This window comes from Microtus ochrogaster, chromosome 21 (genome assembly GCF_000317375.1).
Source record: "Microtus ochrogaster isolate Prairie Vole_2 chromosome 21, MicOch1.0, whole genome shotgun sequence".
Classification (NCBI taxonomy): domain Eukaryota; kingdom Metazoa; phylum Chordata; class Mammalia; order Rodentia; family Cricetidae; genus Microtus; species Microtus ochrogaster.
In genome coordinates, this window is record NC_022022.1 from 44,975,369 (window position 1) to 44,992,106 (window position 16,738).

General features: G+C 39.6%; 1 protein-coding gene across 1 annotated transcript in view; it reads right to left on the minus strand.

The window, feature by feature from the left end:
- Lrriq3 (leucine rich repeats and IQ motif containing 3) overlaps positions 1-16,738 on the minus strand; it is an 81,971-nt gene that overhangs the window by 44,252 nt on the left and 20,981 nt on the right. The window contains exons 4-5 of the mRNA XM_005357457.3: positions 13,024-13,157; positions 2,542-2,701 (exon numbers count right to left, since the gene is read on the minus strand). Of these exons, the coding sequence (XP_005357514.1) occupies positions 2,542-2,701; positions 13,024-13,157 (294 nt within the window). The remainder of the gene's footprint in view (positions 1-2,541; positions 2,702-13,023; positions 13,158-16,738) is intronic.

Here is a 16,738-nt window from a genome sequence, read left to right on the forward strand (position 1 = left end):
GTGGGAGGAGGGGGAGGGAAATGGGAAACGGGGAGGAGGCAGAATTTTTTTTTCTTTTCAACAACTAATTAAAAAATATAAATATAAAAAAAAGAGACCATGTCCACTCATTGTAAGAAAGGAGTGATTATCTAGTAATCAAGTTTACTTACTTTACTGTCGGTTTACGAGGCTGAAACCTCCAGGAGGAACTGTTGTGTAGCTATTAAATCCTGTGTGTAATTTTTCTCAGTAACTTCTGAGAAAAACAAAATTGACTGTGCCAAAGGATATTTTAAATAGTTTTACTAACATGCCCCCCAAATCCTAACATTAGTACCCAAATTTCCCTCAAATCTTTCAGCATGGTATCTGAGTCTCCTTAAACCTGTGTGCAGCTCATCACTGCTCAATCTGCGGCCCAGCCACACCCTAAGCAATGTCAGGGATAAGGACCAAACTGTCCCACCCTAACTTCATCAGACCCAGACTCTCAGGGTTTGCTTCATTGCTGCTGTTGTTGTTGCTTTTTCTTTCTGCAGTTGCTGATGCTCTAGTAAAGGACTTCCCTCATGACTCCTAAATTTCTATTGCTTGGGTCATGACTATCTCTTCCAGAAAATCTGGATGCTAACTTCATATTTCCTTCTGAAAGTTATCTGACTTCCTCCTTCTATCTTGTTCCAGTCTTTGTGTTACCAAAGACAGGAGAAATTTTAAATAATTTGGTCATGACTTTTACATCCCAGGCAGGACCATATTTGGATATTTGTTGCTTGACTGAATTACTGAATTCTAAGTGCATTCTGCTTAACCCATCCTACTGCTTTACAGGCAGAATCTACAGAAATTCACTCCCTGTATCACGTGTCTGCTCTGTCACCCCTTTCCTTAGTCTCTGACCTGTTTTCACTTCTTATACCTTAGATCCTGATTTGTCCCAGGTTTCCTCTGAAGAAACTTTTATTACTGAATTCCTAATAAGCCAAACTCCAAGACAAAACGAACTGGATAGGAAGTGGTACAGTAAAGTATTAAAGCTTATGGAGAATTCCATTTTGGCCAGAAAAAGGTTGAAGACCAATTTGCATAGAATGAATAATTCCTCAAAAGTGAAACTGACAAGAATAGTTACAAATATTTTAAGAAACAAACATGAACACAGCTTGTAGGCTAGTTTGTGAATGATGATTATAAACAATGGCAGGACATGAGACAGGATTCATGAACTATGAAGGAATGGGCCTTCAATGTCATTAACAGTGATGGCTAACAAACTATTAGTCATACAGAAGAGATTTAAAGCACTCTGTATTTTAGCAAAAATGTTGTAATATTCAAGATGCTTGCAAGACCAATGTTATATTCTCTGAAACTTCACAGATATTAAATGATCTTTAAATAATGGATGCTATTCTAATTCTTCGCCCATGTGATAGTGACTTGTGCTAAGTTCATATGCGCATTTCTCCACATCCTGACTGTTTATCAGCATAGAGTAAGCAGGTTGTCAGCTTACAACACCAAGAGAGAGTCTCTGGACAAAGCAGATGCCACTCAGATGGTGGCCTATCTTTTGTTGTTGTTGTTTTGTCCTGCCTGTGAGCTCTAAGTTAATGGCATGCCCTGTCCCTGGAACAAATTCACATAGGGAACAGTGGCTTCTGAGGAGGAAATGGTGATAGGGTTAGGGTGGGGTACACTTGCCTTTAAAACAGTCATTATAGCCCAGCCACTGCCATCAGATTTGAGGAGTGGACAGGAGTCACAGCCTCTGTTTACACAGGGACACTGGGATCCCAGCGGGGATGTTCTTCCCATTATGCTCAGGGCACTCAGGCTGTTCACAAGAGAGGTAGGTCCACAGGTACTTTGACCACAAGCACAGAACTTTGGAGGTTGTCAAAGGCAATCACAGTTGATTTTACTATACTGCTGAATTGTCACCTCTAACATTACCTAACACACAACCAAAACAAAATCCCCAAAATAATGGAGGCAGAAGTCATGTGTCAGAGTACCTGGGTCCAAAGACGACTATAAAGACACCTATCCCTTGGGGAATAAATTACGATCCAGAAGCAAAAGAGTTAGCGCAGTGTCGAGAATATCATAGACATTCAACAAGAGCGAGTTTCTTTCTCTTTCCAGTTCTTTTCTCAAAACAATTTCTGACTTGTCAAAAAATACTGGATAAATGTTAAACTGTACATAAAACTAAAATTACCAAATCCTTAATAAGCTAAATATAAATATGATTTTACATTTCAAAACTAAGCGGTTTCATGTGACTCTCACTACTCACAACAATTAAACAAGAGTCATGCGTAGGCAGACACTGTCATGGCTATAGAAAAGTTGGGGGAGCTACTAAGGCAATGTGCAATACTGTTCTTAGCATCACGTGACTTTTCTAACACCAACAGATTCTGAACCAGAATCTTAGCGACATAATGAAGATTACTTAAGTGAAACTGAAGATATTTTATTAATATTACATAGACCACTACCCTAGTATTATAAATGATAAGCATGTCAACATAACTAACTAATTATACTTACTTGTTTCCAGTGTGCAACCTTCCCTTTTGTATTAGATTCAGGCTTGAAAAGGACGATATCCTCCAAGAATTTGTCTTCATGTCTTCCATCTACGCAGGTCCATTTTGTTTCAAGTATCTTAATAATTTTCTGCGGAGGCCTTTTACGTGTAAAATATGGTCTGAATATAAGGGAGGAGAAAACAACTATTAATTTTTTCTTACTGAAAAAGTGAAACTACTTATGATCTAACTGTATCTTAGCACTCATGATGATGAGTTCAGTGAATCATTTGTCTTTACCTTATTGCTATTCATGAAGCAAGGCATGCCACCAACATTCATACGTTCATTATATGCTCAGTAAGCTGCAAAATGGCTGCACAATACACCTAAAAATTGTCCAGTCCTTATATCCCACTCTGTGCCTTACGTGACAGTGGAAGGGCTGGCAGGACTGGGTTGGCACTGGGAAGCAAGGGATGAGTGGCAGGTCTTGTCTCCACTCTAGGGAAGTGACTTTCACTGCAGCATGGGAGTTTCTGGGCCTAAAGTTTCTATCTATCCTAATTGTGAATACAGAGGAAGTACACAGAGCAGTGATATCCTTAGAACTTAAGGCAGAAAAGAATAGGGACATGTCTGCTAGCCACACTTATAAGCAAAAGTCGAGGTAAGTTGCACTTACTTTTTAATCCTATTATATGATTTAGTGGAATATCGTCTCACAAACACTGTCTATAAACTAGCATCACATTTATGGATACTGGATACTTTCTCCTCTAAGAGCAGAAGTAACAGCCGATGTATCCTCTCTCACCTAACCTTTTCAACACTGTGCTAGAATTCCCATTTGATCCTTTACAATCATCATAAGGAAAAGGTAGGCCAGCCCTGCCTTTGATTACAGAGAGAAGTGGTCAGTATTAGTGAAGAGATGCCAGCAAAGAGTGGGAAGACACTGATGCACGTATACCTCCCAGCACAGCAACACAGGATTGGAGGGAAAGTTTGTTACTGTAAATGGAGGTGGAAGAGATTAGAGCAAGGGCAGCGAGCTTCATCTACTAACAATCTCCGAAAGCATACCAAGTGAACTAAGCCAATCTCATGCACACAAAACCCATCCTATGCGACAGAAAAAGATCATCTGTTAAAATGATAAGCCAATTCGAAAATGGATCCTTAGCAATATCAGAAATAAAGCAATCCAAACAACGCGGCGTTCCTACATCCTTAACAACCTCTATTTATTCCTCCATCCTCACTCTTCTTACCTACCAATGCACTAGTATTGGTGTAGTAAGACAATAAAACCTTTCCCGATCACAGTTGCAGTGCACCTCTCTGGAGCAGCAGCTCAGCTTCCCAAAGCTGTTCCTTTTGCTCCCCTTGCATACAGCACATGGGGAAAGGAGTGCATGAAAGCAAACAGAATGCAGTAATCACGTGAGCAGGCTAAGCAGATGGATGCACTCTTCCCTTAGGCTTCACTTCCAAGGGCAACCAGTGATGCAGCCAGATGAACATGTTTATCCACAAGAGAAATTTTGAAGTTATCTCTCATGATCATTCAGTTGTCAAACATAAATGAAAGCATGGATTTTCATGGGAAAAGAACTGTTCTGCATATGCCCCAATAAATTATGCAGAAACAAACCATTGACTATATTACCATGGCTCAGCACTTGAGAAATGGAGGAAAGCGTTTTGTCCAGAGGAAGTGTCAGGCCAATGGACCAGGCAGACGACTGGTGCAGCAATGCCACACTTGGGCTGATCCAAGACATAAAGCAAGCCACTGAGTTTGAAAATAATCCTAGAGCTCTGAGAAGAAGTCACGCTGGGTTGGTGACTTCTGGAACAGAAATACAAAGTGCTGTGAGAGAGACCCCACAACTAGTAAAAGCTGAAAGGAAAAGAGCTCCACAAATTCTCAAAAAGTTCAGGGCAAAAGCACAAGCATTTACTCAAGAAATTCCAAGTGTCCAGTGGAAGGATATGCAAGCCACTACCTGCATACTCTACCCAGCCCAGTTCCACGGGAAATAAGTGCAGCCGCCAACACTGCGATCCTTTACTGCCCAGTCTCCTTACACTCACTAACAATAGTGTTTCTTCTGCTTTCTGTGTTTTAAACATGGTTTCTACATATGAAAGGAAACATTTCTCTTTCTGGGTCATTCTTTTTTCTCTCAAATGATGATTTCAAATTCTACCATTTCTTGAAAATTACATAATGTTATTTCTCTTTGTGACCTAATACAACTTCATTGTGAATATAATCTGTTTTCTTCATCCGATCTGTTGGTAGATTCCTCACTAATGCATTATTTTGGCTATTTTGACTACGGACATGATAAATATGGATGGGCAGGTATCTATGCACACCACTGGGACGAGGACTTGTGGTCATGTGACTCTAAGAAAGTTTCTTACTCTTTCCATTGTGCTGACCATGTACACTTCACTAACTAACAGAATCTCTTGTCTGCCTGTGTTTGGAAACTTTGGTCGCCCTCTTTTGAAGACAGCCATTCTGCCTGTTTTGAGATGAAAACTCCGTGCTGTTTTCATCGTATCCTCTGGTGGGTGAAGAACTTGAAGGCGTTTTCACATGTTTTTAGTCCTTGTCCCCCTTTTGAGAACTGCCTGGTCAATTCATCGGCTTATTTACTCGCCGGGTTTCAGGGGGTTGAGAGCAGGTTTGCACTGTTTGTTTGTTTTAGTTATTTGTGTACTCTAGATACTAATCATCTGGGAGATACATAACTGGCAATTTTTTCTTTTTCTCATTCTGTAATCTGTCTCTTCATTGTGTTTACCATTTCCTCTATTTGGAGTATTTTATTGTTGGTGGAGGTTTTTGATTTGTTTTGTTTTTGAATCTCATGAAATCCTATATGGAAATGTTTGCTTTATTTCTGGGGTCACTGGAGGCCTATTTAGAAAGTCCCTGCCTGCCTCTGCCTCTCAAAGTGTTATTTCCTGTCAAACCATATATTGATCCATATTACACAACAAAAGCAACTCATCCTTGAATATACCATGGTCTTCCTGTGTTAGTAGTGTTTGGTGGTTTTGTTTTGAGACTCAGTTCCTATCTATCCTAAAGTGGTAGTTTGAAAAAAGAATGGCCCCCAAAGGAAGTGGCAGTTTTAGGAGGTCTGGCTTTGTTGGAGTAGGTGTGGCCTTTTTGGAGGAAGTGTGTCACGCTGGGGTTACGCTCTGAAGTTTATGACTGTCAGTCAGCCTCCTGTTGCCTCCAAGCTGTGGACTCACTGTCAGCTATTCCTCCAGCACCTTATGTCTGCATGCCGCCATGCTCCCTGCCATGATGATAATGGGCTCAGCCTCTGAAACTGTAAGTGAGCCACCCAATTAAAAGCATCCTTCAAAAGGGTTGCTGTGGTAATGGTGTCTCTTCAAAGCAAAAGAAACCCTAACCAAGACACCTAACAACCCCTATGTAGCCGTGGCATGGGCTTCTCAGATCTCCTTGTGGAGCTCACTGAGAGATGCACAGCTGGCTGACATCCCAACTTTGTTCCCTTGCAACTTCCTTGCTCCCCAAGGCTTTTTCTAGCCATTGGCCAAGCACATGGAAGACAATGTTGACAGCCTATTTCTGTCTGATGTGGGATACCTGCATTGTACAACCTTGTGCAAGGATTCTCAGATAACCTGGTCAAACGTTCTTCGGTTAGATTGCTGCCAGAGACTCTTCCTATCCTATCTGTTTTCTCTGTCCTTTTACAGGTAGGTATCAGGTTCATAAACTTACTGCCATTTTCTGTGTGAAATGCATTTCTCTAGTACTTGTTTGAAAAGCTTATCTCATGTGTCTACCCTTCAAAGAAAAACCATAAAATGAGTGCATTTTAAGTGTTCATTTTCACTTCTTTTTTCTGATTTCTAACTACTTACATATCCTAACCACCATTTACTTTTAGATTATGGCTGTTAGTTTGCAAACTCATATTGTGACATCAAAAATAAATATGATTTTATCCCAGGCTTTTTCTACTGAGAACCCAAGAACAATGGCAATGTGTTTTTGATCCTACTGCACGTACTGGCTTTATGGGAGCCTAGGCAGTTTGGATGCTCACCTTACTAGACCTGGACGGAGGTAGGTGGTCCTTGGACTTCCCACAGAGCAGGGAACCCTGATTGCTCTTTGGACTGATGAGGGAGGGAGACTTGATTGGGGGAGGGGGAGGGAAATGGGAGGCGGTGGCAGGGAAGAGACAGAAATCTTTAATAAATAAATAAATTAAAAAAATAAATATGATTTTATTTCCACATATCTATTTCTTCAGGAACTTTTATTCTTCTCACTGAGGTTCACTAATTTAGAAGACCATGCTAAAGAACAGGGGTCATGGTTGTGACCCAGATGCACTGAAGCTCTAAGGGGAATGAGTTCATTATTTCACTTCTAAGTGATAATAAATCCATTAGCTGTCTAATATCTAAATGGAGTCATTATTTCTGTTATTGAATATACTTTGTGTTGTTTTGTTTTGTATTGGTTTTTGGTTTGGGGTGGGGATTATATTTTTGTTTTTGAGAGATGTAATACAGGTTGCCTTCAAACTACTGTTTATCCAGGGATGACCATGAACTCCCAATATTCCATTCCCCACCACTCACATGTCTGGACTACAAGCAAGCACCACTCTCGATGGCTTTTATGTGGTGCTGATGATCAAACCTAGGGCTTTGGGCATATCATACAAACAGTCTACCAGCTGAACTGCACCCAGAACAATAAGTCAACTTTTATTTCTAGTTTACTTAATTTCATTTTAACCTCAAAGGGGTGCTAAATTAGATAAGATGATTTTTCTGAGACACTGAGATGGTTTTCCTGTACTTGCTAGTACATTAGTAAGATCTGTATGTCAAGCTGGGCTGGAGGTCTTAGCAAAATCTCAAAGGAATATTCATTTCTGAACTCATTGAGACCTCCAACAGGCAGGATGCAGACATTTGTCTAGGACTGACTTCTCTGTATTCTGGCTAACTTCTGTCAGGAGTCTCATTCCCAGCTAATGATGACCACTCTCTGGTCCTTTGCAGGTACTCTTCCTTCCTCACAACTGACAGCCACCAGAGGATCAAATTGTTCTGGTGCTTCTGATTCCCTCATGTGCCTTCTGTACCTAGGGAAACTCCTTTTCAAGTCCTCCTGTGACTGGGTTGAAACCACTCAGGTACACTACTTGACGGTAGTCTTGAGAGCGGTAATAGGGAGCAAAGCCATATGAGTCACCTGCAAAGTCTTCTTGCCCTGTGTGAAATGAGAAAAAATAGGATGGAACTTTTGCACCATGGACCCAAAAGGTTCAGTTTGCACAGGGTTCAGCTGACACAGCAATGGACAGATCAAAACTGGTCTGTCTCTCCTTCATTGTTATTTCTGTTAAGCTAACCTCACATTCCTGGGATAAACTTATGTATTAGATTTTTATGTACCACTGAATCTCATGCTAAACTATTTCTAGGTTTTCACATTATGTATTCTAGGACTGACTGACCTACAATTTTCATTACTGCAAAATTCTCATCCAGTTGTGTGATAATTCCAAGCAACAGACAAGATGTATGTCTTTGCTTTCTAAGAACTTTGAGAAACAGAGTAATTACAAAGACAGCAGTTATAATGTGATCAATTTGTTGTATTTGGTCTCTTCTGTCCTGATACCTTCATTATATTGCTCTCTTTATTTCTTCTTTCTCTTTTCTTTACTGCTCTTGTTGGAGAATTGTCTATTTATTGCTCTTCAAAAAGAATAAATTGTAGACTTGCTGATTTTACATACATTCCTTATTGTCCACTGTATATTCATGTTCTATTTCTTCAACTTCTATATTTTCATTACCTTCATGAACACTCATATTGAATACAGTTTGTTTTTCCTCTTAATGTGACAGATGCTTAATCTTTAATATGTCAGTTTTTTCCCTTTCCATAAATATAGTCAAATGTTCTACACAATACATATGATTTTCTGTTTCTTTCCATGTACTGTGTAGCACTGATGGAGAGTGCCCAATTTCCTTTCTCCCTTTCAGCTTTAGGAACAAAGGCCAAGTTTCCTATCTATGAGAAGATGACAGTGGATACAAGCTTGGTCACCTCTGCTGCCAGTGTACTAACATGATGAATTCCTTCAGAGGCTGAGTGACATCCCTGCCATGTCATGCTCTGCACAAGTGTGATGTGTCAGAAGTTCAAAGGGCACCATATTCTTTTTCTCACCTCACACAGGAAAGGAAGATGTTCTAGTTGTCTCATGAGACATTTGCTTCCTGCTGTCTCTCTCATGATCACACTATATTGCTGAATATACAATGTTTTGCCAATGTAATTATGGCTGCAACAGTAGAGTATCTGAGAGGTCCTACCAGTGCACATGAAGACATGGAAAGAAGGGCTTCCTTGGCATTGATAAGACATCAGAAAATTTGAGGCACAAGAACAATGTGATCCTCCACTGGCTGTCATTCCCGGGAAAGAACTATAATGGCGGAGACGATGGCAGCCACTGAGGACCACAAGTGACTGACACTGGAACTCAAGGTAGAAATGTGAAATAAAAGTAAGGAATCAGGGGTCAGCAACATTGTTTGAAGTCACAGATATCAGCTTCTTTGACTATAAACTTTAATGGAAAAAAAAAAACAAAAGAAAACTCTGCTCAGCCACACTTGAGGTAATCTGTGTTATATGCAAACAAATAAATGATATACAAATGCATTGCTTCTTCTTTGAAAATGTAGTATTAAGTCGGGTAAAGGTTTCAAAAATTATAACGTAATAGTTATAGGGCTTCCTAGTTTACTTCTACTATGAATACAATATATTATCATCTTACTACAGTATTATATTGCATAAATGTCTTCCATCATATTCACTTGAATATATAGCAGATATCTTTAAATTATAAATCATAAAACTCTGATCTCAGCTAAAATCTAATTAATTAAAAACCTAGCATTCAAAAGGCTCTTGCCATATGGCCCTGTCCATCAAAGGAACTAGTGATGACACAGTGCAGACTACAGTAGCAAAAAGTCTTCTCTAAATAAGATGACCTTTATTTTATGAAACTGTATGAAACTATACCTGACACTTTTACCTATTTTATACACCAGAAATATGCAACCACCGGAAATCAGCTATTTGAATTAACCTATAAACTCTGACTATGCTTAAATAACAGTTTCCTTAACTGTTACTCTCAAAACTACAGGATATTTTAAGTATAAAATGTTATTTTCTGAAAACATAAAGTATGAATGATGGTGATTTAAAAAATGATACCTGTAAGACTCTGGAGTTCAGAAAGGAGGAGACAGATGGAAGAACTAAGGCAGGTGATGAAGAGAAAGAAGACAGAAACACACTCCCAACAAGCCTGGAGAGGTAACTCAAGAACGCTGAACCACCATAATGTATTCAGTGCAAGAGATGAAGCACAGGGAATATGATTTGCAATGTTTTTTTATTATGAAGTCCAGATATTAACCACAGTTCAATTCTAGGTCAAAACTCAAAGGTCATAGGAAGTACCTGGGGAAAGACTTAAAATTAAGATGGGAAACATCAAATTGGAAGGAGGTACACAGAAGAAAGGAGATGGTGGGACCCCAGCCACAGGTCCCTGAAGGACAGATATGTTTTAGACACTGCAGCACCATAGAGGGGAAAGCGTCAGGACAAGAAACACAAGGAATCTTCTTACAGATAAGGAAGTCCATCCGCTCTCATAAACATCTGTACATAGCAAAGGACAAGCAGAAAACAGAGAACAATAGGATCGCTATTGACAATGAGAGTAAGATCAAGACATAAAAGCATAATTTAAAAAGGGAAAAAAACAACCTATTACCATGAAATGAACTACACAAAATAACATGAAATTGCTCAGGACTCAGAAAGCAACACTAACTAGAATCAGGCGACTTCGGAAAATGAGGGTCGAGTGCAGAGAGGGATCAGCACTTTAAAATCCATTCAACCTAAACGAGAAGGGGCATGATTACCAGGAAAAACGATGGAAAGTGCTCTAATAAAAACAAATTAAAATAAAATATTCATAAATCTAAGGAGAGAGAATCACTAAGTAAGGAGCTAATACCATTGTGACAAGTGAAACAAGTGTTCCGCATCGTTCTTCCGTCTAAACACGTTTAAACATGCAGCGGGTCTGCAGCCTCACTGAGTGCGCTCCCGGCAGCAGTGTCCAATTATGACTCTCCAAGTGCTTTGTTCATACTGTAGGAGTAACTAGCGCTTGAAATTTCTGATAAGTTGATAATCACAGTTCTCCTGGAGGAAGAGGAGGGCGGTCTTCAATGGAGGCAGAGAAGAACCTTGTATGGGGGATTATCACATGAAGTCATTCTGGAAAGCAGGATCCATTCTACACTGAGTCTCTGGACATGGCTTAGGAACCAGGATGACCCATGGTCACGCAACACATCCAGCTCTTACGTCTTACTCTTTAAATGTCACTCCTGTCTGAGAGAAGTGGAGGTCTCTGGTGATACTCAGTGACAGGAGTGGGAAGAAAAAAACAGAAGGTCAAGGTGCACAGGACTCAGCACACATGCAACAAAGCCACAAGCTACAGATTCGACACAGCCCTTTTCTTCATAAACATCCACCAGTGAGCCACGCAGCAGCTCACTGATGTGCAGTACAGACACCAATACAGACACCACTGCAAAGATCTGGTTACAAACTAGACACATGAAGTGGATGGACCCGTTTCTAACATGAACTGCACATTGCTTACCATCCATGACCTAGAGTCTCCTCCATCTTCCCTATGACCTCAGTCTGGATGCCAGTCAGCTACAGGCCTCTGCCTATTTGCTAAGATGCTTCACCCCACCATCTGTGTACCAGGAGAGCATCCACTCTAACCTATAGGACTCGTAATAAGTCTAGGCTCGGTCTACACTTGGGGCTGAGGGAAAGTGGATGGTATTTAGGCATTTTAAAAGAAAACCTTTAAGGAAAATGAAATGTCTTGCTGTCAGGAGGCCTTTCTCAGGACTAAGACGCTGGGGTGGGTAGGGACCCCAGGCTGTGGTAATGCCTCTCTTTGGTGCCGCTCATTTTTGCTGTTTCCTAGTCTGTACATTCACTGTCCCGTAGACTGATCCAGAAACAGATGATCCCAGATCTCATGGGATGTTCATTTATTGTGTTCATCAATTTCACAATTTGTGATCACTCAATAGTTCAAGCCCTGTTTTGTTCTTGAGACCCAGAGCAGAACACAGAAACGGAGTCTCTCAGGGAACTGACAGATCAAGATCCAGACAGTTGAAGTATAACATGAATGGTGAGAGCTTGTCATTGAGAAATTGTCCCTAGGTACCTTTGGAGGCACTAGAGGATTTAGAATTGGAGAATAAACGGATTAGAACTCCAGTCTGACGAGGTCATCCTGTGTGCTGAGGAAACACGAAGGACAAAGGGGGAGCATCCTAGGCACGTTTTCAGCAGAGGCAGAGAGTGCAGACAGCCCAGAAACAACAGCAGAGGTGCATCTACAGCAGTACCTAGTGCTAAAGTCGTGGCCACTTCTGCTGGGTGCTGGCATGTTAAATTCATTCTCTCAATTCCTGCAAGCAAGTGCATGAGCACAGCCATTAGCCCTGCTCTTTACCGTTTACAGAGGAACAAATGCTGGCTTAGAGCAGTAACATGACGTGCCTAATGGAAGAGATCTTCAAGGAAAGAGCTCTCAAAACAGTCTGGCCTGGACACAGAGATTCTGTTTATGACTCACACCCTCTCCACAGCACTGAGACTCTGATTACACGTGCTGGGATTGTGAGCAATGTCCAGTCAACAGGGATATTATCTCAGGTTATAGCAGTAGCAGAGGGAGCCTCGATTCTGAGACAAAAAACACAGACCTGAGTGTATTAACAAAGATTCCAATAAAAACTAAAATCTTCTTATACTTTTAAGGTATATAAACTTATTTTATCTTATTTACATATATACCCTTATTATATATAAATATATATACATATATTGTATTATGACTTCTATTACCACCTTGTAGAATTATATAGAGGAGAAAGCCACCATTTTATCATATATAAATATATATGATAATATATACATATATACATAAAACTATGACTATGTTTCTAATAAGAGAAAATTTCAACATAGGTTCTTGGTTGGCATCTTTAAATCTTAATAAAAATATCATAGTATTCAAAAATTGCAAAATTTGTACTTAGAAATTACTTTATAGTCAATTAAAATACAAATAAAGGCATCAAATTCTGACTATGTATCATAATATGGTATTTTTCTTATTTACCTTTATAAAGCTCAAGTATAGTGTAAATATTATTTTGAGAACAGAAACTACAAAGGTGCAAATTATTCTAGAATTTGCTTCTTAAACTTGATATTTTTATCCCATTTCAACATTCAGATGATTAAGAAAAGGAAACATACCTCAAGTGTTTCCTAACTATGAAACCACGTATCCATCTTTGAACAATCAACACTGGTGAATTATGAGCCAGAATTCCATTAATCCTTGAAATAACACGTTTGATAGTATTAATTTCATCCTCATAGGTTGTACCCTATATGAAGAAATTTTATTCAGTAGTTTTTATTTTTCGTTAAAGCATTTACCAAAGATATCTAAATGAATTAATAAAATTTTAAGCAATGTCTTGTCAGCATACTAGTTGAATAGTAAATATACGCTGTATTAATTAAAATATAATCATTAGTATTTCAAATAATTTTCAATTTTCTGCACAATATGCAAGATTCCTGATAGCATCCTCTATCCCAGACTGTTCTCCCAATATGGAGACATTCATGAAATCATCCTCCTCTCTGGAAAGCAGTGATATGAAACGGTGCCTTCTTAAACATGACTATTATAGATGATTATCTATTAACCTACATTTCCCAATTATACATTACATTTTCAAATGAGCTGCACAAACACAATACCTTAATCAAAAGCAGAAATATACATATACACAGTATAACAAAACTGACCTTAAATTTGTATCAATAAACCAAAATCCATACCAATGCAAGATTCTATAGCATATACCCCTTTAAAAGTAAGCAAACATTTATAAACAATCATTTAGGGAATTTGGGCATAGTTCTATCCAAACTGCTTCCTGCTTTAGGATTGGCAAAATAACATTTTGGGTGTGTTTATGGCAACCTTTCAGGGGATCTTGGCCCATCAAACCACATTAGTCTAGAAGAAATTCACAGGTCCTCATCTTCTGTGTAAACAAAAGCAGAACCTCTTTTCCAAAGTGACATATCCTTAGACTCAAATTCTAAAGACAAGATACCTTTAAAGTATATATGTTGGTTATTTAGCTCTCTCACAGTATATAACATATATACAATATATATGTATATATTCCATCTTTATGTGACTTATTTGTTTTAAATCTATTATTTTTAAATATTTATTTTATTATCTTTACTCCTTTAATCCATGACTGTCTGTACGCTGTCTCTTTAAAGACTTTATCTTTTTTCCTAAACCATTTACTTCTTTTTATAACTGTCCATATTCTTTTCCTTTTCTCTCTAAAGACCGCATACTTTTATCAAAACTGTAAGCTATTTAGAGGTCTTTGTTATCTGAATCTATCTGATTATGTATCTGTAATCCTTTTCTGACCAGAAGTACTTTTTAAAATGCAGTTTTCTGACCCCACTGAAAGGTCAACACCAGATGTCTTAGAACTAAATGTTTGTTCTTCACCATCTAGAGGTTTCCTCACTGCTGAGTCTCACCTAGGTGTATTATCTAAATATTCCCTCTAACTTGTCTAAATTCTTCCACATAGTCTCTGAGCACTTGATATGAATCAAATTTCAAAGTATTCTACAGATATCCTAGACCTTTCACATGGCTGAACTACTGTCTCAATGTCTTAGTCTTTTGCCATCAGTTCCTACTTTTTGATGGTGATCTGATCATCTTCTTCTGAGACAGTACCCTCCTGTCAATTCTCCATTACACACCACAATCTTTAGTTTTATCTAACCCCAGCCTCTTAGTTAGTGTTACTATTGCTGGGATGAAATACCATGGCCAAAGCAAAGTGGAGAGCAGAAGGTTTATTTGGCTTACACTTCCATATCACTGTTCATCATTGAAGGAAGTCAGGACAAGTATCTGCAGGCAAGAGCTGGTGCAGAAGCTATGGAGGAGTACTGCTTCCTCACTTGCTCCCTATGGCTTGCTCAGCCTATTTTCTTATAGAACCCAGGACCACATACAGAAGGGTGTCCCCACTAAAAATGCACTTGGCCATCCCAGATAAATTACTAATCAAGGCTAAAAATGGAGATATTTTCACATTGATGCTCCCTATTCTCCAGTGACTCTAGCTTGTGTTAAATTGACATAATACTAGCTAGCACCCCCAGTAATCCTGAAAGTCAATGACAATCCTTGTGTCACAAAATGGTTCATTGCAGATAAGCATTCTTCCTCTGACTACTGATTTATGAAAAGCTCCCTGAGCCCCTTTGTGTTTAGCTGAGACCTGACACAAATCTTCCAAATCCCACAGTTTACCTACGGATGATGTGCTGAACTCTTTGGTCTCCACTGACCTATTAGAATAAGAAGTTTGTGAGCCAAAAATATTCTTTCCTTCCCCTGCTCATGTGAACTTTGGGCTGCCCTTGATTTGACTCATGATATAGTATCAGAGTATTACTTGAGGGATTCTAATAATGGGACATTCCCATCCACTATCAACAAACACCTTCATCTCATATTCTTTTATTTACTGATTTATTTATTTATTTTGGTTTTTTGAGACAGGTAGCTCTGAACCCTGTGCTGGAACAAGCTTTTGTAGACCACACTGGTCTCGAATTCACAGAGATCCTTCTGTGCCTGCTTCCTGGGTGCTGGCATTAAAGGCATGTGCCACCAATGCCCACCTCATCTCATATTTTTATGCTAAGCTTTAAAACCAAACCCTTATGCCACCCTGAGGCCTGCACCAAGCACAAGGCTACCACCCTCTTTGCACCATAACAGGTCCCGCTTTGGGACAGTACCCCTTTCTCACAGACAGACTGCTAACCAAGCCCGAGTTGGTTTTACATCAGAGTAGCTTATGTCACAATGAAATCACATACACTACAATTACAGTCACTACACAGCTGAGCAACCCTGTCACTTACACAGGACATCAGCAGGTCTTCTGGTTTAGCACTGGCACTTGGGCATCAATTGACTGCTGTGTTACTAAGTAATCTGTACTTAGGCCTCCAATTTTGATTTGACAGTGCCAATCAATCTATTCCCATTACACTCAATTTCTCTCTCTTCTCACCACTCCCCTCTCTCTACTTTCTCACTCCCTACTGACCTATTTCTCTCATTTAAAATCTCTTGTACTTATATGTGTGAGTGTGCATGCTTTTGGAGGTCAGAGGCGACCTCGGATGTTAGTCCTCAACTTGCACCTTGCCTTGAGACTGTTTGATTGTTCACTGCTCTACACGAGCACAGCTGGCACACGAGCTTCCAGGGATGTTCCTGCTGCTGCCTCCTCGCATATGACCACAGGTGCACAAGGGTCACAGACATGCACTACTGACAGACTTTCAGGTTGGCCTGGCAGGTAAACCTTAGTGTATCATGTTGTACAGAAAGCTCTTTACCCGCTAAGTGATCTCCCTGGTCCTCTTTCTTTTTGACACATGATTTTCTCTTTACCCCATGACAATCATGAATTTCTGTCACTCTTGCCTCAACCTCCTGAACATGGCGATTACATTTATGAGCTACTGTGACCCACCCTTTAGCTTTATTATTTTAATAAATGGCAACTATGGGTGATATTTTATTTGTACTTTAATAAATAAAGTTTGTCTGACGATCAGCAAGTAAAACAGTCCCACTGGTCAACTTTACCGACAAGGCAATGGTGACACAGACCTTTAATCACACTAGCCACACTAGTTGCCATAGAAACTGGTGGTCGTGGTGCACGCCTTTAATCCCAGCCCTAGAGAGGCATATAAGATGGGAGGAGACAGTTCTCTCACACAGTCTCATTCTGAGATTCCTGAAGGCAGGATCGCCATTTCAGACTGAGGTAAAGGTAAGAACCAGTGGCCGGCTTTTTTGCTTTTCTGACCTTCAGGTTGA